Source organism: Cervus canadensis, chromosome 15 (assembly GCF_019320065.1).
Source record: "Cervus canadensis isolate Bull #8, Minnesota chromosome 15, ASM1932006v1, whole genome shotgun sequence".
Lineage (NCBI taxonomy): Eukaryota > Metazoa > Chordata > Mammalia > Artiodactyla > Cervidae > Cervus > Cervus canadensis.
In genome coordinates, this window is record NC_057400.1 from 7,958,999 (window position 1) to 7,978,903 (window position 19,905).

Here is a 19,905-nt window from a genome sequence, read left to right on the forward strand (position 1 = left end):
GCTGGCGAGTAGCTCCAGTGCTGGGGGAACCATCCACTGCTGCACGAAGAGGCTACATCTGATCGACTGAAGGGCTGGTCATGACTAATTCTGACAACAGGGGAGCCCCACTTTCACCATCGGATTTCAGCCCCCATGTACCTCGGTTCTGAGCTAAGATTCCACTGTCCCTGTGCACCGGGTGGGGGTGCGAGGAGCATGAGGACTCAGTGAAGCACTGCGTGAGAGGAGAGACGAGCTAGTAATTTCAGCCACAGCCCGGGGCGGTGCCAGGTAGCGCTTTCAGCTTTATTGGCTTTATTGAACCCACTTCAGAGGCTGCCAGCCCCCTCTGGGAGCCCCTCAGAGAGCACCGCCTCCCTTCGAGGGCTGAGTGTCTTGGCTGTGGACACCCTGGGGGCAGAGTGGTGAGTGGGCTGCGGGGTCAGCTGCAGCTCACGCCCGCATCCTCGCTGTGGTTGCAGTTGTGAGAGCCCCAGCTGCTCTTGCTGCAGTCCCACAGGGTCGATTCTGACCCTCGACACGCAACATCGTCCAGCCAGATGTTCCCAGAGCCTGGACACAGAGAAAGCAAGGAGCGAGAGGAGTGCGGGATTAGCGGCCGAGCTGTGTGGTCCGACTGTCCTCGGGGTCTTCCACAGGGAGCTAGACTGATCATTTCTCCTGCAACTGCCCAGGCCCACAGTGCGGATGACTGATCTGCTCTCTTATGATGACTCTGCCTCTGTTCTGCTCTCTACCCTTTGATAAAAGTCTCATCCAAGTATTTAAAATGTAATCCAAGCATGATTTGAAGTCTCCTAGGGATCTCTCAGGGTTTGTTTCTTCCTTAAACGCCTTTGTAATCAGGTCATTCTCAGTTCCAAAGCATTCATACCTCCTTCAAACCCCCTTCCTTCTGATATAATCGATTTCAGATCAAGAGCTTAGAGGAATCACTGGCTTATTTGATTCCAGTAATTTATACTACAGTGTAACAATCTATATAGGCTTAATCTGTGGGAGGAAATGTGTATTTTGAAGGAGTTTTATAATCCAACTAGACTCAGGTTAAAAAGTAGGTATGCATTTTTGGTGGGGTGGAGGGGGAAGGGTAAGGGCAGAGAAGATTCGGGGGCAGGAGAAGGAGAAACCAGCCTAGTGTCATTGGCAGGTCAGCTCTTGGTGGTTGTTTAGTTGTTTAGTTGCCAAGTTGCTTTTGCAACCCAATAGGCTGTAGCCCACCAGGCTCCTTTTTCTATGGAATTTTCCAGGCAAGAATACTGGAGTGGGTTGCCACGCCCTACTCCAGGGGACCTTTCCGACCAAGGGATCGAACTCATGTCTCCTGCATTGGCAGGCAGATTCTTTACCACTGAGCTACAGGGAAGCACAGGTCCACTGTTATGGCCAAAGAAAATGACCTTTTGCTGCAAAACATAGTTGAGTCTCCATCACTCCAGGACATCTTTCCAAAACTGATTTTAGAAAGTCCCTGTGATTTGCTGTCTCTTCCCTTCTCCTTGAAGATGATCAAGTTTGGGCTGCCCAGGCCTTCATGCTCCAGAGAGCTGAGATGACCACTGTGCTTGCCTGCTTGGCATCTTTGTTCTCCTAGCTTACACCCCTCAGCTGTCCTTCCGATAGCATCCCTCACAAACACTGTTGGACATGTGGCATTCTGGTTTTAAGGCTGGATAGATAGCAACTTCTGTCCCTGTAGGGGAAGAGAGCCTTCTTTCTCCTGGGGCTGCCAGCCAGAAGGATGTAAACTGGGGCCCTGAGTTGCAAAACTTTTCAGTTGCTTGAACCAATCCCTTTCTTTTAAGCCAATCACGATGAGTCACTTGCAACTGATGGGTGCCAACACCCTACCCAGGAGAGAAAGCTCACATCAATACCTTAAAAAAAAAAGTAAAAGACTCCTGGTTGAGGACTGATTCACTCACCAGCTCCCACATTGTAGATAGCAGTTCCAGAGGAGTAACCCAGCATGCGGCAGAAAACGGTGGCATCTGCATTTTCCCAGCCGTCATCGCAGATTGTCCCCCATGCACCGTTATAGAAGACTTCAGCTCGGCCTCGGGTCCTAGAGCCAATAATCCGGATGGCTAATGAGGAGTCGCCTGGTGACGAAACACACGGGGAGAGGTGAGGGAAGCAGCACCGGGCTTTGGGCAGATGCAGGTTCGGCCTTTTAATTTTTGGAAGTCCTTTTGTTGTTCAGTCACTCAGTCGTGGATGACTCTTTGCGACCCATGGACTGCAGGATGCTAGGCTTCCCTGTCCTTCACTGTCTCCCAGACTTTGCTCAGACTCGTGTCCATTGAGTCGGTGATGCTATCTCACCAGCTCATCCTCTGCCTCCCCCTTCTCTTTTTGCCTTGGAAGTCCTACAGTTAGGGAAAAGAAGTCTTCTGCTCGGCTGTCTTCACAGCAGTAAGATCCCATGTTACGGCTCCAGCACTATCGGCGGCCTCTGTGCACTGAGGCTCACAGGCCTGAGGCCACAGGGGCAGGCGCCTCTGCAGCTGGCCTTGCAGATCCAGCCCACTATGTTTTGCTTGTGTTGTGGAGGGGAAAAAAGGGAGGAGGAAGAAGGGAGGAAGAGAGGGAGAGAAGAAGAGGGTGGGGAAGAAGCAAGGAAAGATGGAGAGAAACTGTTACCTGTGGCTCTGGGACACAGGCAGGCTTATTCAAGGGACAAGCCTTTTAGCTTTCCCCCCAAATGAGGAACCTCTCTGAGAACCAAGGCCTCTCCCCCAGGACACACAAAACTTTCAAGTACAGAGTAGCCTCTATAGCATACGTTAAAGAGAACAGAAATAGCAATTACCTTTTTGACCTTTTTCTCCCTTGGCTCCTTGTGGCCCAGTAGCTCCTGTCATGAGGAGAAAAACCGCACAGTTTGAAGGAAACCAAGTCAGAAACCCCTGCTCTCCTTTGCCACCAGTGGGGAGGAGTGCTGGGGGTCGGACTCTCTCCTCCCTCTTTGCTGGCCCCCTGGCATAAGGGGGACTGGATATGCCATGGATCTCCGTGGCTGAGCAAGAAGAAATGGGCCTGAGCTACAGCAGGAAGGACTTAAGCTAGATTAGAGAAGGACATTCAAGAGGTATGGAGTGGGAGGTCTCTGCTGAGGTCAGTCACGGGGACTGTAGGGTCCAGGGCTGGGCATGGTGCCGGCACATTGTCACCTGCTGCTCCGAGTGCCCAGCTGTGCCTTAGTCACCTGTAAGCTCCGGGCCGAGGGCAGGCCCAGCACGAGACTTCTCCACAGAACCACTAAACCTCTAGCCTTCTGGTTCTGAAAACCACTCCCAACCCCTTACAACAGGCCTCTCCTTTGAACTCTTATGTCAGAAGCCGAGACCTTACCTCTCGATCCGGGCTCTCCCTTCTGGCCACTTGGTCCAGGTGCCCCCTTGAGGCCTCCCAGGCCTGGGCTTCCCTTCTCTCCCTTCATGCCTGCGAGGCCTGGGGGAGAGAGACCATTGCCATCAGATGCTCCCATCTACTTTCCAAGGGAAACTAACAGCCTTCGTGTTTAATGAATAAATTGTCCTGAGGGCCCCCCCACCCCTATCAGTGGGCTATTTGGATGTTCAGCCTGGGGGCAGGGGCAGAGTGCTGCCCTTGCCCCAATCCCCCCACCTCCCAGGTAAACTCTGGGGAGAAGAGGGTGAAAAGAGCCGACAGGATTCTGAAGTTGTTGGTCTTCATGGGGCCATTATGTGGAAGCCATTCTGGGAGAATTTGCTAGAACATGTCCAGGCCTCAATTTCCCCTTTATTAAGTTAGAATAGGAAAAGAAAATCCACCTTAGGAGTAATAAAGACTGCTCAGGAAATGTGTCTGAGGAGTTTTTGTTTTGGTTCCTTAGGGTGGGGCCGGCAAGAAGACTAGAAATGCCGTGTGTAAGGGTGGGGACGACGAGGCCTGTAACAATAGTCCTGGGAGAAGTAGCAGGAGGAGGGGGTGCCTTGAGGGCCAAAGTGAACAGGGAGATGGACCAAAGAGATACAGGCCAGGCAACCATCTTGGGAACTGGAGAGAAAGGTTGCTTAGCTCCACGGCGGCTGCGCAGCCTGAATTCACCGCCATGAGGCAGCTCCCGGGGCTTCTTTACAGTTTTCGCTCTCAACTCCACCCCCGTCTCTATACCCTTTCCCTTGGGTTATCACTGGAAGAGCCTGAGGCTTGAAAGGCAGAGCCCTGGAGGCCTCGGCACTCTGGTGGAAAGTTACTGTGGTTACAGCCCTGCTTTCAGGGTCAACAAAACCCGCCTCAGACAATCCTTCCAGTCATTATTGTGGAAAATTAAAATGAAGCCAGTGCTTTACCTGGAAATCCTGATTCTCCTTTTGTTCCTTTCTGTCCTTGAAGTCCTAAGATCAAAATACAGCAAAGGGAAGAAGATAATAAAACTTAGATATTAAACACTTTTAATCTTAGACAACCTCTACCTTCTGTCTGATTAATGCAGATGGAAAGGTACATTGGTTCTCCTCGATTGTTTAAAGCCTCTTTAGCAGAGCATAAAAGCAGACAGACTGCAGATAAATGGGGACGTGTATTGGGGTGAAATAGAAACGTGGTGGATGAAGGTCTGGGTTAGGTGAGCAGACCCCACACTCAGTAACTGGCTTTCTTTGTCCAGTAATAACCTGGCTTGATATCTATTCCTTCTTGTTGCAAAAGAAGGAAAAAAATGGAAAAAAGATTTTCTATTGGAAAAAAATTGAGAGATATTTTGAAAATAAAGTTATTTTTATTTCTAAAAGACTGTGGAGGGGACTCAGTGGCCACTAGAAGCTCTGGGAGTCTCTCACCCTCAGTAGATATTCCATAAGTCTATTGGTTTATTTCATTGTGGCCCCCGCTGTAGCTAAACAGTTAGGCAGCTAAAGGGTCTCATGTCCAGAAAATGGAAAAATAATCACTGCAATTATTTGGGATGATCCTATTTGCAGTTCTGATGTGAAAGTTCCTCCCTACCTCCCTTCCTTCCTTCCTCCATTCATCTCTTTATTCACTAACTTATGTAGAAGGCCCACTGTTCCCAGCACCATGACGGGTCATTACTTATTGTGGGATAATAACCTATTGGTTTAGCAACTCCATGATCTCTCAGTTTCAGGGAAACAGGACTCTCTAAGACAGTCACGCAAACTTGGGGAAAGTAAAGCTCACTACTGATCATGAATAACAGTTTCTTGAGGGTAACAATGGGATTGTACTTCCACCATGATCTTGACTGGGGTCCCTTCCAACAAGCCAGCTCGGCTTTAACCAAAAACCCACTCATTGGATGGTCACTAGGAACCAAGAGGAACACAGTTACTCTCACTGTGAATCGCCTGGGGGACGTTCCTGCCCCCCACTTCAAATTCCTGGCTTTCCTGAGCACCCACTGTGTGCTGGTCAGTGGAGGGCAGAGGCAGGGCCTGGCAGGCCTCTTCAGGATCCCTTCTTGGAATGATGAACAAGGGGTCCTGGCTCCTGGCTGCCTTTCAGATGGCTAGCCTGAGGAGGAGGTTCAGAGGGCTGAGGAGCTCGGAGCTGCTGCTGCAGGCCTGGGCACTAAGGGAGGCTGGAAGGCCTGGAAAGATCTGAGAGGGCAACTAGTTTTGCCCCTCATTCTTGAGATGAGGACCAGTTTGAGTCTCAGAGAGCCTCTTCTAAAAGCTGGAGGAACTTTGAGGTCAGCTGGCAGGTAGGCCCCAGCTCACTCTGGGCCAGCTGTGCTTCCTCTGTTCCCTCTGTTTGGAAAGTCTCACCCCTTTGGTCTCCTGGAGAACTGGATCAAGCCTGTGAAAGCTGCTATGATGCTAGATGTTGCCGACTATAATACCTTCTCTGGCCTTGCCCATGGATGATGTGCTTCCTCCTAAGGCAGCACAGGGCTCAGAGTCAGATAGCCTGGGTTTGCATCCACCTCCGAGACACTTAGTCCAGTTCCCTCTCCATCAGCCTAACCTTTCTCCTCTGAGCTGCTGGTTGCCTCGGGGATGGTTATGAGACTGAAACGAAGTCATCTGTGTCAAGCCCTAAGCCTAGTGTCTGGCAAGTGGTGCCATGCAGACCCTGGGGACCCTTTTGGAACTTGTATGTATTCCTCCAGTGGGAGCACCTGGGACCCTGGGGCTAAAGGCCCCACAGGAGCTCCAGCCTTGCTGCCCAGGAAGCCCCCTCCCCTAAATGTTTGCTGTTGATCGTAAGTGGCCCAGCAGGGGCGGCAGATGTGGACTTTCTACTTAGGTGTGTGCTCAGTCGCTCAGTTGTACCTGACTCTTTGTGACCCCATGGATTGTAGCCCATCAGGCTCCTCCGTCCCTGGGATTTCCCAGGCAAGAATACTGGAGTAGGTTTCCATTTCCTCCTCCAGGGGATCTTCCTGACCCAGGGATCAAACCTGACTCTCCTACATTGGAGGCAGATTCTTTAGTATGGAGCCACCTGGGAAGTCATCCTCTGTGCTTACCTGCATCTGAATTGCAGGTGTCAAGATTAGGGAGGAGAAACCGCATTCAGAAACCTGTCTTTGGTTGTTAAATAGAAAAATGGTTCATATCTAGACTCTTGACCCCCCCCCCCACCATCTCATCTTAAAGGGTGCCATATTGCACAAATCTTTACCTTAAGAGCCTGTCCCTAGATGCAAGGTTGAAGCCATCTCACACTGTGATCTCTCCTGATTGCCTCCCCACTACCTAAGAAGCCTCCAAAGCCCCAAACAACAAATTTCTTGTACAAGCAGGAGCCCTAGGTAAGCCCCGGCTCACTAGGTCCATGGTCCCCGAGGCCTGACTCTCCCACCTCATTTCTCACACCTTTCCCCAGCCCCTCACCTCTTAGAGACTAAGCATCTGCCCCTGCATGCGCTATGCTGGACACCCTGTCAGGGGCTTCCCATACATCTCTCAGCTGCCCTGCTAGGCTGTGCCATTTCCCTCTTTATAGAGGAGGGAGTCTACACTCAGAGATGCTAGGTGATTTATCCCAGGTCACACAGAGAGGGAGTGGTGAAGTTGGGTTTGGGAACCAGGGTTGGCCTCCCACTGGGCACTGTGGCTGCTTGTTCCACCAGCGTGCCGGCTCACTCCCGCCTGGAATTTCACATGGGCTCTCCACCTGGTTCCAAAGACTTTCAGTAGCCTTGGGCCATCGCTTACTCCTAAATGAGTAGTCAAACTACAGTGAACATCAGAGTCCCCTGTACAAGGTTTGTTAAAAACTTTCTGGGACTTTTCTGGTGGTCCAGTGACTAGGACTCTGAGCTCCCAATGCAGGAGCCCTGGGTTTGATACCTGGTCAGGGAACTAGATCCCACATGCATGCCACACTGAGAGTTTGCATGCTACAGCTAAGACCAAGCACAGCCAAATAAAGAAATAAAAATATTTAAAAATCCTTCTCCCTTACATTTCTAAAAACAAGCAGACAAACAAGCAAAAAACAACTTGCTAAGCTCCACCCCAGAGTTTCTGATTCAGTGCATCTGGTTTGGGCATCTGAGATGCTGTGTTTTTAACAAGTTTCCAGGTATTGCTGATGCCTCTAGTCCAGGAATCAAGGTTTGAGTAACCACTTCCCTAAACACATCCCACTCAGTCTTCAGGGACCAGCTCACAGCTCAGCTCCTCCAAGAAGACTTCCTGTCTCTAAAGAACTAATGACCCCTCCCCTGGCTGAGCTCTCACGGAACCCACTGGCCCTTGATAAAATGCCCTCTAAGAAATGTATAATAGGTATGAACAGATATATAATAGGTGTAGGTTTTATCTTCAAAACTCCCCTCTTCAAGGGGAGAACACTGGAATTGAGTTTTGTGTGATTTCTCTCCAGGCCTCCCTTGACCCTGAGAGGGTGCTCATTGAATGGCTGTGCATGGATCCAAGGACTAGTAATTACTTTGCTATAAATCAAGGTGGTATCCTGATTGGATCAGGGAGAAGGAGAAATGGCTGAAAAACAGAAGTGCATGTTCAGAAGTGCATGTTGTAAGCCTACACTGGAAGGGAAGGAATGCTGAGTTTGTCCTCTTAACCACAAGCAAACTGGGATTCCCTGGGTGTCACAGGCTCAAGCTGAAAGGGCCCCAAATGTTTATTTGCAAGGTGCTTATTTAGAGACATAATTTTCTCCCAAGAAAATAGTTTAGTTGAAAAGCACAAGCCTTCCTATTGTTTCATGTTCAGTTGGTACTCTGCCTAAAATCTTTCCCTTCAATCAGGGGAAATTGCCTGTTTCAAATCCAGAATGCTGGCCAATTGTCAGGGACCTGGGTATTATTCTAGACCTTTCCCCATACTCCATAGAGGAGCAAACCAAAGCCTTGCAAGGTCCTATATCAACCTATCATCACCTAGCTAGTTGATAAGTCCAACATAATATACAGGCCTACTGACTCTGATTTAATGTAGAAATTTCCAGTACGTTGGGAAACTTCCTCCAATACCATCCCAACTTACAGGCTAAGTGCAGCCTGGCAAACTTATGGTTAATTTAATAACGAACAACTTAGAGTTGTCTGATAAGTCAGATGGTAGATAGGGACCCAAAACATTCTACAAATGTCTCTAAGAAACAGGAAAATGAGGGAAAATCTGTGGCAATTTAGTAATATGAGTTGGGAGAATTTAATAAATTCTTAGACTAACTCAATACTTAGACACGGGGAATGAAATTAGCTGAGAAATTGTATTCATGATCTAGGGCTTAATTGCTATTGAATTATTCTTTGTTACTTTAAAAGTAAAACACATCTTAAAATACAGATGAAGAACTAGATTTCAAGTTATTGGCACATTGGCTTAGCCTCAAAAGAAACATAAAAGGACATAGAAAATTCAGATTCTTGTTATATTTTAGACATGAGTACTGTTGAGATGGAGAAATTTTGATCAGACTGGTATTTTGGAGCTTAAATGTTTTGGCTGCTTCTAACATCGTTTCATGAGATGTGGAGGTAGAAAGAGAAATGCCATGATCACAAGCTGAAGTGAGCCCTTCCTTATTTTCAAACAAAGTTTACTTTTCAAAATGGCTAAAGGATTTAGAGCTAAAATTAGTTTTGTTGTGGATTTTTTAAAAAATTTTTTTCCTGAAGTCGAGTGATTTTGCAGTCATTTGAAAGATCAAAGGTTAGAAAACACTAAGTTTTGGGGGTTTGTGAATGGTGAAAGGAACTACCATTAGAAAAATTTCTTCTCGGTGATAATGTCCTATCTTAAATATTAGCTATGCAGTCTCTCTTCCCAACAGAATGGAAGGAGTCTCCTCTTTGCCATCTTTACTCTGAGATGGCTTCTTTTTCTCAAGAGGTGTAAACATGGGGAAATATTCCACCAGAATGGGTTGGAGTGTGATTATTGAGTGTTTAAAACAGTAGGAAGATTTGGTGACTAAACTAGGATTGACCCATCTACTGTGGGGTGGAAAATATGGGCATTTCTGATCTCTCTGTGTCCTATACTCTATGCTATTCTATACAACAAAATTTAGAAAAGCACAATTTTGGAACCAGACCTTGGGATTAAATCTTGGACTCAGTGTATATTAACTATGAGACCCCGAGGAAAGGCCTTTACTTCCTCAGCTGTGAGGTAGGGATGGTGAAACTCAGCTGTGTGGGTGGATGCACTATGATCATGGGAGTAAAGGCTCAAACAGAGTACCTGGCTTAGAGGTGTTGTTAATAATAAACAGACTTCTTTCTTTTGTAATTAATGCACAATAACGGGGCTTCCCAAGTGGCTCAGTGGTAAAGAATCCACCTGCCAATTCAGGAGACACAGGCTTAATTCCTGGGTTGGGAAGATCCCTGGAGTAGGAAATGGCAACTCACTCCAGTCTTCTTGCCTGGGAAATCCCATGGACAGAGGAGCCTGGTCCCTGAAGTCCATAGGGTGGGAAACAGTCAGACAGAACTGAGCAACTGAGCATACATGCACAAAAATGAGATCTAGCTGTTACGTAGGTTAATTCAAGGGACCGTAATTTCTCTGTTTTCAATCCCATGCAGCTGGATAGTCTCCTGTGAGACTGATGATTTTATTTACAAAATGGGAAATACATCAGTTTGAAAAACTGGCTTGATATAATCAAAACTGAACAAATACTGCAGTACCTCTAGCTTGGGGATCACCAACATCCTGACATTGACAAATAGAAATTGCCTTCCATGATGAGAAGATCTGGCTCCCACCCTCCCTTCCTTCTCCCACTTCAGAAATCTGACCTCTCCAAAAGTCCATTAACCCATGACTTCAGGATGATACACAGCCCTGGCTACAGCTAGCCAGGTTATGGTCCCACGGGAATCCAAGCTGTCTATGTGAACCATCTGCTACTTGATCAAGGGAAACGTTTGGATTTGAGTGGGAAACCTATGCAATTTGGAATAAGTTATGATCATCATACACCCCAAATTGAAAATGCAATTCATCGTGTTCACTTGAGCAACTGGAGTTAAGGAATAACCTTTAGAATTTTCCAGGTTTGGTATTCACCACTAGGCGTGGCTGATGGAAGTTCCCATAAAGGTGCCCACCTAATATGCAAGTGTGCGTGCTGAGCTGTTTCAGTCATGTTTGACTCTTTGTGACCCTGTGGACTGTAGCCCGCCAGGCTCCTCTGTCCATGGGATTCTCCAGACAAGAATACTGGAGTGTGTTGTCATGCCCTTCTCCAGGGGCTCTTCCCAGCCCAGGGGTAGAACCTGCATCTCTTATGTGTCCTGCATTGGTGGGCAGGTTCTCTACCACTAGCAGCCCCAAGGGACTTGATAATGGAGGTAAAATGATTCCCAGTCAATCAAAAGTGTCTGTGGGATCTTGGGGTGGGACCTTGGGTAAATAACAAAGAACTATAGCAGGGCCTGACAGCTCTGTTTCCTTCTAAGAGTGGAAGAAGCTGTTGAAGCTTCTGCTCTGATCCTTCTAGGACTTGGGTAGAGAGAGAAGGTGCTCCTCATCGGAATGCACTGATGGGGTGGGGGTGCTCTCAGGCTGTTTGAGGGAAAAGGCAGCATGATCAAGTATAATGGATGCGGCCCCAAGTTTTGAGTCAGCCAGCCCTGGATTCCAACCCTAGCTGCATCTCTTACTGTGAAGCAGCTCTAACAAGAGTGTGGATCCTGTTGAGCTATCATGAAAATGCCCTTTGAGTTTTAGGAATCAAACCCTCCCAGGATGCAGAGTGCAGGCAAGATTCCCCACCTTCGGACAGTGGGAGACACAGGCTGGGGACCTGAGAGGTGGGTGCAGTGCTGCTTGGTATAAAATCTTGTTTTATCACCCAGTACTCTTGCTTAGGCAAGAATCACTAGTCTGGCAAAGGGGGGATGGGGTTCAGGGGCTCCCCCCAAAATTTATAACTGAGGGAGAAAAGCCAACATCGCCATGAAGCCAAGCAGAAAACTCAGGGGTAAGACAGTTTTAGGCCTCAGAATCAGAAATCCTAAGATCTGGGACAGGAAAGACAGAAGTATAAGATCAGAAAGAAGCAGCCAATAAATTGGGGTTGCCTGACCACTACACCCAGATGGAGCCTTGAAGGCGAGACTTTGCTGAGAGCCTTCAGGTAGCATCCACATGGGATTGGGTAGCAGAGCCCCTGCCTGTCCTGACCCACCATCTGTGAAAAGGAAAGCAGCTTTGAAGACGGATGGGTTAGAAGGACAGTGTGTATAGGACTCACCTGTGTCAAGGCTCCTGACACCCTTCAGGGGAAACCCAAATGTCAAAGGCCCAGAGTCCTAGGCTCAGAAAGTGGCCTGCCCAGCTCTCTGGCCAGAGCTTCCCGAACCTCCACCAGATGCCAGACCTGGACTCAAGGGATGCCGACCTACAGAGCCCTCCCTCACCTTCCAAGACTTCACCTGCTCTGTTCCCTTTCTCTGGACTTGCCTTCCTCTCTCCCCCTGGCCAAGCCCTAGTCATCCTCCATGACTCAACTCCAGCTCTTCCATCACTCGTGCAAGATGCTACATTTTGCTACCCACACCAGGGGCCACTGTGAACTTGAAGATTTTGACAGAGCCAAGTCACATCTGTTTAAAAAAAAATCAATCAATCCATTGACCACTTGATCAATGAAAAATGAGAGGGCCTGCTCCCAGTGTGGGTTTCTAGTGTGGCTCTGGGGTGAAGGCGTCCAGGTTGTCTAACTCAAGTATGACCTTCCACACTGGCAGTGACTGTCCACAGACATCCTTGGAAGATGCCCAGCCCTTCCTCACCCTGCACTGGCCACAGCACCTCCTGGCCTGCACCTGGCTTCCTAAATGACACGTGGCACTCCTCCACGCAAAACCCTCAGCAGAGTGGGCCTGACGCCATCTGACAGTCAGTCTGCCTGTCTCCTGTACCAGCCTGTATGTCTGAGGGCAGGAACCAGGTCTTATGTGTCTTGGAGGCCCAACTTTCTAGACTCTCCAGTGGACCAGACTTCCTAGATCATTATGGGTGCCCGGACTTACTTAGTGACTAGCAAATTTAACAGTTGTTTATAAAGCAGACCACATTGGTAGGATGGTTTATAACTTTGACTAAATTGGCCTACTGGTTTACGACCTTGACTAAGTTGGCGTGATGGTTCATGGACTAGTCTCTGTGAGTTGGGTAACTGTGGGTCCCTCCTTTCAGCCTGGGCCCCCCTGGGAGAATGTGCAAGAAGGGTTTTTTGACAAAGTGAAATCGTTCAGTAGTGTCCGACTGTTTGTGACCCTGTGGACTGTAACCTACCAGGCTTCTCCATCCATGGGATTTTCCAGGCAAGAGTACCGGAGTGGGTTGCCATTTCCTTCTCCAGGGGATCTTCCCAACCCAGGAATCAAACCCGGGCTCCCGCATTGCAAATGCTTTACCCTCTTGAGCCGCCAGGGTTTTTTGACAACTGCTGCCCAAATCCAGAGCCCTGACCCTTGGGGCCCCACCTCAGGTCAGTGGAGAGAGCGGACTCCACATCCACAGCTGGAAGGCAGGACAGGAGACAGTGCGAGCAAGGTGCCCACACCACCCCCTCCTGTTTGCCAGTGGAGATTTGATTGTGGCATTCAAGGTCTCTCATGGACTCTGGGCAGAGACAAACAGCCACAGGGCCTTGGACTCAAAGGGCTCTGGCAGAGAGAAGTGCCCTTCTTAAATCCAGATGCTTCAGGGGCCAGAGCACAGGAGACGCTCTGCCTCCTTCTGATGGCCCTGCTGGGCAGTAGTCCTGCTCCGTGTCCATCACTGACACCCAGAAACCCCACCTGCCCACCTACCCACAGCCTCTGTTACCTGTGTCCCCCTTGCTTCCTTTCACACCTTCGACTCCTGGTGTCCCGGGCATCCCTGGTGGTCCTGGACAACAGATGCCACAGAGAGTGTCAGGGCTGGGCTGGGTGGGTCTTCAGACATCACTCCCCACACCCACCACAGGACCCAGGACCTCACCTATTGGCCCAGGGGGGCCAATGCTGCCAGTCTCACCCTTGGCACCTGGGGATCCCACAGCTCCTGGAAAGCCTGGAAGACCCTTCACTCCAGGTGGTCCTGAAAGGAAAGTCATGAATAGAAGGCTGGGGGTGGTTGGCAGAGGGCCTGGCTGCCTATGCTTTCAACACACCTCTGTTCTCTGCAGTGGCACATGCATCTCTTAACACCTTAAATATTCCCTGGGCAGCTTGAAAGATCTCCCTTTAGAAGCTTTAAACTAGCCCTATTAGTGGGAGGAGAATTACAGTCTCAGCAATTTATTAATTTATTTCCATTCACTGCTGCAGGGTTTGAAGCTTATGGACTTACTCAGAACTCGGGGTGTGAGTGTCTGGCTGCACAGGCCTGAGCAGCAGAGTGAAGAGAAGCTCTCTGAAAGAATATCAATTAGGCCTGCCCTCTGAATACTGCTCTGTTCCTCTTAAGGATGGGCCAGGTTTTACAAAATCTCAGAGGCTCTGGGTTAATATTACAGTCAAATACAGGACAGGGACAGTACCTGGAATGATGCCCATTCCTACAATTCTTACCTTGATCACCTTTGATTCCAGGAATTCCAGCCACTCCTAAAATACAGAAGGATTTTTAGGGATTGTATTTTTACCCTCTAGCTTCAGCCTGCTAGACAAAAGGGGAATACCCACAGGACAGCAGACTTGACAGTGCAGACACTTACCTGGGGAACCGGGCTTTCCCGAGTCACCTTTATCCCCCCGAGCTCCGGGGGGTCCCATGACCCCCATGTCTCCTTTCATGCCCGTGTCTCCTTTTCTTCCTAAAAAACCAAGAAACTGTGGTCAGACGTGGGAGGAGGGCGGGGCTTCCCTGGTGGCTCAGTAGTTAAAGAATCCGCCTGCAGTGCAGGAGACCCAGGTTCGATCCCTGGGTCAGGAAGATCCCCTGGAGAAGGAAATGGCAACCCACTCCAGTGTTCTTGCCTGGAGAATCCCATGGACAGAGGAGCCTGGCAGTTTACAGTCCATGGGGTCGCAAAGAGTCGGACACAACTTAGCAACTAAACCACCACCACCATGGGAGGAGGGCAAGCCCGGCCACCACATCCAACTCTGATATTTCCGGTCCCACTCAAGTTCTAAACTCAGACTCCTTGAACCCCTTGGTGCCCAGAAGTGGAAGATACAATGACTGCCCTCAAGGAGCACACCATCTTGCCCAGAGACCAGGCATAAACTCATGAAAAATGGATGAGAGGACCTGGCCTGGCTGATGGGAAGTGGAAGGTCCCAGAAGCTGAGCTCTCCATCAGCATTGCCTGGCTTATTTCAGTGTCTGAATTTGGAGGACTATTTTTTTAAACTTCCCAAACTGAATTCTGAATATTCCAGAAAGCAGATTTCAAGTGCTGAGAGCAGAAGCTTTGAGGTGCTGATGGGGAGAAAAACATTGCAACAGCACTTATCCCCCTAGTGGTTCAGACACCTGGTGGCCAAGGTTTCAAATTTTCCACTTGTCATCAGTATTCCGGGCTTGCCCCAGTCCTTCCTTTCCTCTGTCCTCCATCACTCCCCTCTCCTTCCTGAGGCTGTTCAGAGCGTATCAATCGAGGGAGGCTCCTCGCTGGACAGGGCTCAGCAACAGCTTCCTGAACTAGCCAGCCACCCATAAAGGGCCTGCTCATCGGTACCCACTGGCTGGGGAAGGCTGGTGAGGTCCCACCATCAGCAGAGTCCCAATCCTAGAAACTCCCTCAGGGGGCAGGACTGGCTTGTTAAGATGGAATTTGGTTAAAGGGCTCTATTCCATTATTGTCATGATTCCAGAGCTGGAGGGAGAAGGAAATGGCAACCCACTCCAGTACTCTTGCCTAGAGAATCCTGTGGAGAGAGGAGCCTGGTGGGCTGTTGTCCATAGGGTCGCATAGAGTTGGACACAACTGAAGCAACTTAGCATGCATGCATGCGTTGGAGAAGGAAATGGCAACCCACTCCAGTGTTCTTGCCTGGAGAATCCCGGGGATGGAGGAGCCTGGTGGGCTGCCGTCTATGGGGTCGCACAGAGTCAGACACGACTGAAGCGGCTTAGCAGCAGCAGCAGCAGAACTGGGGAGAACACAGAAACGCCCTGGCCTCCTCTCTAATGAATAAGGAAAGTAGGCATAGTGGTCTTGAGTGGAGGCAAAGAAGCAACTGCTGTACAGAACTCTCTGGGTCTAAGGTTTGAGAGATGTTAGGTGTAAGTCTTGAGAATGAGATTCTTTGAGGTGGTTAGGATACTTAGAGAATGATTATTCCTTGATGGAAGACAAAACAGCCATAGAAACCTTGATTGCAATGGAAGTCCCTTACAACTGCCTCAGATGCAAAGAGCAAATAAGTTTTTGGTCCTTCAGAGCATCCACTTGAGCAGAAGGGCCAAAAGGCTAGGACAATGCAAGGAATTATTTTCCTGAGGCATTTGTTGGTGCCCTGCTGCTCTGGGCCAGTCAGGGTCATCACTTTAAGGCACCTGTGTGACTGTATGGGGTTTCTTTTCTCTTTTTTTGCTCTCCCACACAGTTTTCAAGATCTTAGTTCCCCAACCAGGGATTGAACCCCAAAAGAATGGAGTCCTCACTACTGGACTGCCAGGGAAGTTCCTGTAGGAGGTTTCTTGAAACTGGTGTGGGCCTGAGTGAGTGTTGCTATGACTTCCATGTCTCCACAAAGAGGACCACCTTAGGAAGCAAAGTAGTACTGGTGAAAGTACCGGAATCTGGCACCAGCTGAGGAATCACAGCTAATCTGACTTCAGAACCTCCCCATCATCACAGCTAAAGGTGGAGTGAAGGAGATTGACATGATCTCCTGGAACCTCATCACAGTGGCATTACCCATCTTCTGGGACAAAGAGGGAAAGACCTCAGTACTGAATACTACAGGGGCGTGTCCCACTTGGTCTGCTAACCCTGTCTGCAGGCAGTGGATTGGGCAAACAGTGGGTAATTTGGGAAGAGGAGTCCTGATTTCTGAAGACATGAAAGCGATGCATTTCCCCTCGCCAGCTGCAGTGCTCTCAGCCCCGAGCCTGGGAGTGGCAGTGGGTGAGGGTGAGGTGGGAAGCAGTGTGGTTCAGACTCCACAGGCAAAGGCTTGGCTCTCATCCATCCCCGCTCTGGGGCTGCTGGGGCCACCTTGAGAAAGTCTGGGCCACAGAGAATTGTGGAGGGCCACCTTTGGAATCAACCTGACAAGTCAATTGTCCGACCACCTACCCGGTGCAAGGATCCCCCTTCTGTTCCACCAAGGAGAATTCTGTAGCCCCTCCTCTCCACCCCTACATCCGCTTGTTTCATTGTGGGGCAGCCCCAAGTCTTAACTGTTTGTTCCTCCCTTACCTCAGCACAACTGGTTCTCCAGAAACCTCTGCCCCTTGGCCTCCATTCTTCTGCCGGGTACCACTGACAGCCAGTCTATTTTCTCTTCCACAAGAACCTTTCTAGTATTTGAGGATGGCCGACACGTCCCTAGAAGGGCTCACTTCGTGAAGGCAAGCACCCTCAGCTTCTTCTGATGTAGATAATTCCCACATGCCAGCTACAGTATCACACATCTTCTGTCTTATATTTCTGTTGTAATCAGTCCTCACTGAAGGTTACTAGTACTATCCCCCTTTCATAGGTGAGTTAATTGAGGTTCAGAGAGCTTACACAGCTGGTGAGCCACGTTCGAACCCAGATCTGTCTGACCTAGGAACTGAAATCCCTTTCTGTGTTACAGGATCACTCACACCACCTACATGTAGCAGAGTTTGAAAATAATGCTCTCCAACCCTTATAGCTGTCCTGCAAAGCATATATAGCTTAATTAGTATTATTTTAGTGTAATTGCCATTCGTTGCTGAAATGAAGTTAAGTGACGTGTCCAGTTACACAGGTGAGTAGGCGCGGAGCAGGAATGGCAATCAGGTCCGCTGGCTCCTCAGCTCCATCCCGCTACCGCACCCAGAGCCGCCCCCAGGGTGCTCTCTGGGCAGGCCGGACGCCAGGAGCATGAGCTGCTCAGTCAAGGCCAGAGCGTGGGCCGTGCTTCTCAAAGCCGGTCCCCCACACCTCCAGGCTCTGAATCCTCCACGGCCTCTGAAGCATCTCGAATGGTTCTTATTCGTGGCCATTAGCTTGAGAAGCACTGCTCTAGACCAAGTGCGGGCCATCGAGGGAAGATTCTAGATGCCTTATCAGCCCCTTTGTCCTCACCACCAGCGGTCTCCCCTCCTGACCCAGGCCCACCTCAGGCCCCACGCGGGTCCCCCACCGTTTTCTCCTCTGAGTCCCCAGCACTGTCTGTGTCTGCCCTTGCCACCAGTTATACATGGCAGGACGTCCTTCCCCCCCTCACTCTCTACTCAGATTTCCCATCCTGTCCTTTGCTCGCCTGGACAGAAGGGACCACAGCTGTGCCCCTGGGATGCCTGGCGACCCACCATCCTCTGGGTGGCCTTGCCCCTCCCTGGCCCTGAAGGCTGAGTGAGTGAGTGTGTATGAGTTTGTGGTAGGGGTGGTGAGTGCATGTGAGTGCGTGTGTGGGTGTGTATGCATGTGAGTGTATGTGCACGTGTGAGCAGGTGCCTAGTGCGACCGTGCATGTGTGACTGTGCCTGGGTGGGCCCCTGAATTCTCCTCCGACTGTTTGCCCATCCTCCATTCTGAAAACCTTCCCCAGAGAAACCCTGCTGGAGACTTAGAACTCTAGGCCCTCTGGGATTTCCCCTTCTATTAAAATCTTTCTAAAAATTAGTTCCTGGAAAAAAAAAAGAGTTTTCCCTCCTAACAAGTTTCCCTTCTGCAAATAGTGGTGTTTTTCTTTCTGTCTCAGTGTCCTGGAGACTTAGAGGCTCTCAGTCTATTTCCCCCTTTCTTGCAAATCCTCTCATTCTGCTCTTTCTTTAGTAACAGCTTTCTTGGCATTTTTACAACTCAGCAGCCTCCACCCCTTGGGGATTGGAGGTTTGAGAGTCGAAGTGAAGGGCAGAATGGATTGTAACAGCAATGAAGCCCCTCTCCCCCATGGGCCAGCCGAGCCCCCACATTCTCTGACCCAGCCTTGCCGTGGCCGCTGGTAAGGCACCTGGGCATATTAAGGCCACAACCTAAAAAAGAGAGCCAATCATGGGCTTTGAATTGTAATTTTAACTTCCCAGTAATCCTCTGAAGCATTCTTATCCCCATTTTACAGACCCTAGTAATCCTCTGAAGCATTCTTATCCCCATTTTACAGACCCCAGTAATCCTCTGAAGCATTCTTATCCCCATTTTACAGACCCTAGTAGTCCTCTGAAGCATTCTTATCCCCATTTTACAGACAAAGAAACTGAGATTCAGAGAGGTAAAGGAGTGCTCTCCAGGTCGTGCAACCAGTCTATGGTGAAGGCAGTTGTGTCAGGCTCTGGAGTCTGGACCAATGAGCTTGACTCTCTCCAGGGATGCTCATAGGCTTGTACTCTGAGCACCAAGGAGGGTCTTGGAGTGTCCTCACCCTTCTATCCACACCTAGGTGTCTCCTCCGTGAAGCAGGTACTTCCCAGCATCCCGGGACACGTAGGGTCTCACCCCAGGTGACCTCCCTCACACACAGACCCCACTTGGAGTTCAGGCTCTCGGGGTGGGGTGTGTGTTTGCAGCTGCTCCGAGACGGGCCACTGCCTGGCCGGCACACACACCCAGCCCCTGCTCACCTGCCTCTCCCTTGATTCCTGGTGGGCCTCGGGGTCCTGGGGGTCCTGGAAAGGAAAAGGAATTCAGAATGTAGCCTGGACAAGGAGGAAAAAAAGGATTATGGGGCCAGTAGACAGAGGTGGTTTCTATGACTTCTCTGCGAGCGGTCCTGGCAGGTGGGGGAGGCGAGGTCCACCCTGGGCCCCTTTGGACCTGAAAGACCTAAGGAAAAGGAGCAGAGACACCATGCCCCAACGAACAAGGTGCCACTCACACCATCATCCACTCAACAAGTGTCATTGGGCACACGGATCAGCCAAACAGTGTGGAAGGAAGAAAAGACGGAGTGCCTTCCCACAAGAAGCTCATGGCCCAGCAGGCAAAATTCAGTTGTGTAGACGATGACTCCAGAGGGAGGCTGAGCCGGACAGACCTGGGTTTGAACAGCAGCACTGCCCCTTTAGCTGAGTGACCCTGGGCATGACCTTTGATCATTTGGAGCATCAGCTTTCTCATCAATGAACTAGGGTTCATGTACCAGTTAAGCAGGGCAGTTCTGAGGCTGCCACATGGAAACCCATATAGAAAGCGTGCCAGGCTGTGATACATGGCACCCATCGCTGCTGCTACCCATATCAGATCTCTCCCTTTCCAGCACTGCTTTGGGGATGACAGCCTCCCAAAGACTTGGGTGGACGTGACAGGGCTCCTCGTCCTCTCTTAGTCCATTCTGGCCACCATAACAACACATTATGGACTGGGGAGGTGGGGCTTAACCAAAGAAATTCACTT

The 19,905-nt window shown here is 49.8% G+C and overlaps 1 protein-coding gene across 1 annotated transcript in view; it reads right to left on the reverse strand.

The window, feature by feature from the left end:
- Positions 1–267: 267 nt before the first annotated feature.
- Positions 268–19,905, reverse strand: part of MARCO (macrophage receptor with collagenous structure) — a 35,714-nt gene continuing 16,076 nt past the window's right edge. The window contains exons 4-13 of the mRNA XM_043487869.1: positions 19,134–19,178; positions 14,140–14,238; positions 13,994–14,029; positions 13,422–13,520; positions 13,266–13,328; positions 4,323–4,367; positions 3,358–3,456; positions 2,816–2,860; positions 1,929–2,105; positions 268–555 (exon numbers count right to left, since the gene is read on the reverse strand). Of these exons, the coding sequence (XP_043343804.1) occupies positions 425–555; positions 1,929–2,105; positions 2,816–2,860; positions 3,358–3,456; positions 4,323–4,367; positions 13,266–13,328; positions 13,422–13,520; positions 13,994–14,029; positions 14,140–14,238; positions 19,134–19,178 (839 nt within the window). The 3' untranslated portion in view covers positions 268–424. The remainder of the gene's footprint in view (positions 556–1,928; positions 2,106–2,815; positions 2,861–3,357; positions 3,457–4,322; positions 4,368–13,265; positions 13,329–13,421; positions 13,521–13,993; positions 14,030–14,139; positions 14,239–19,133; positions 19,179–19,905) is intronic.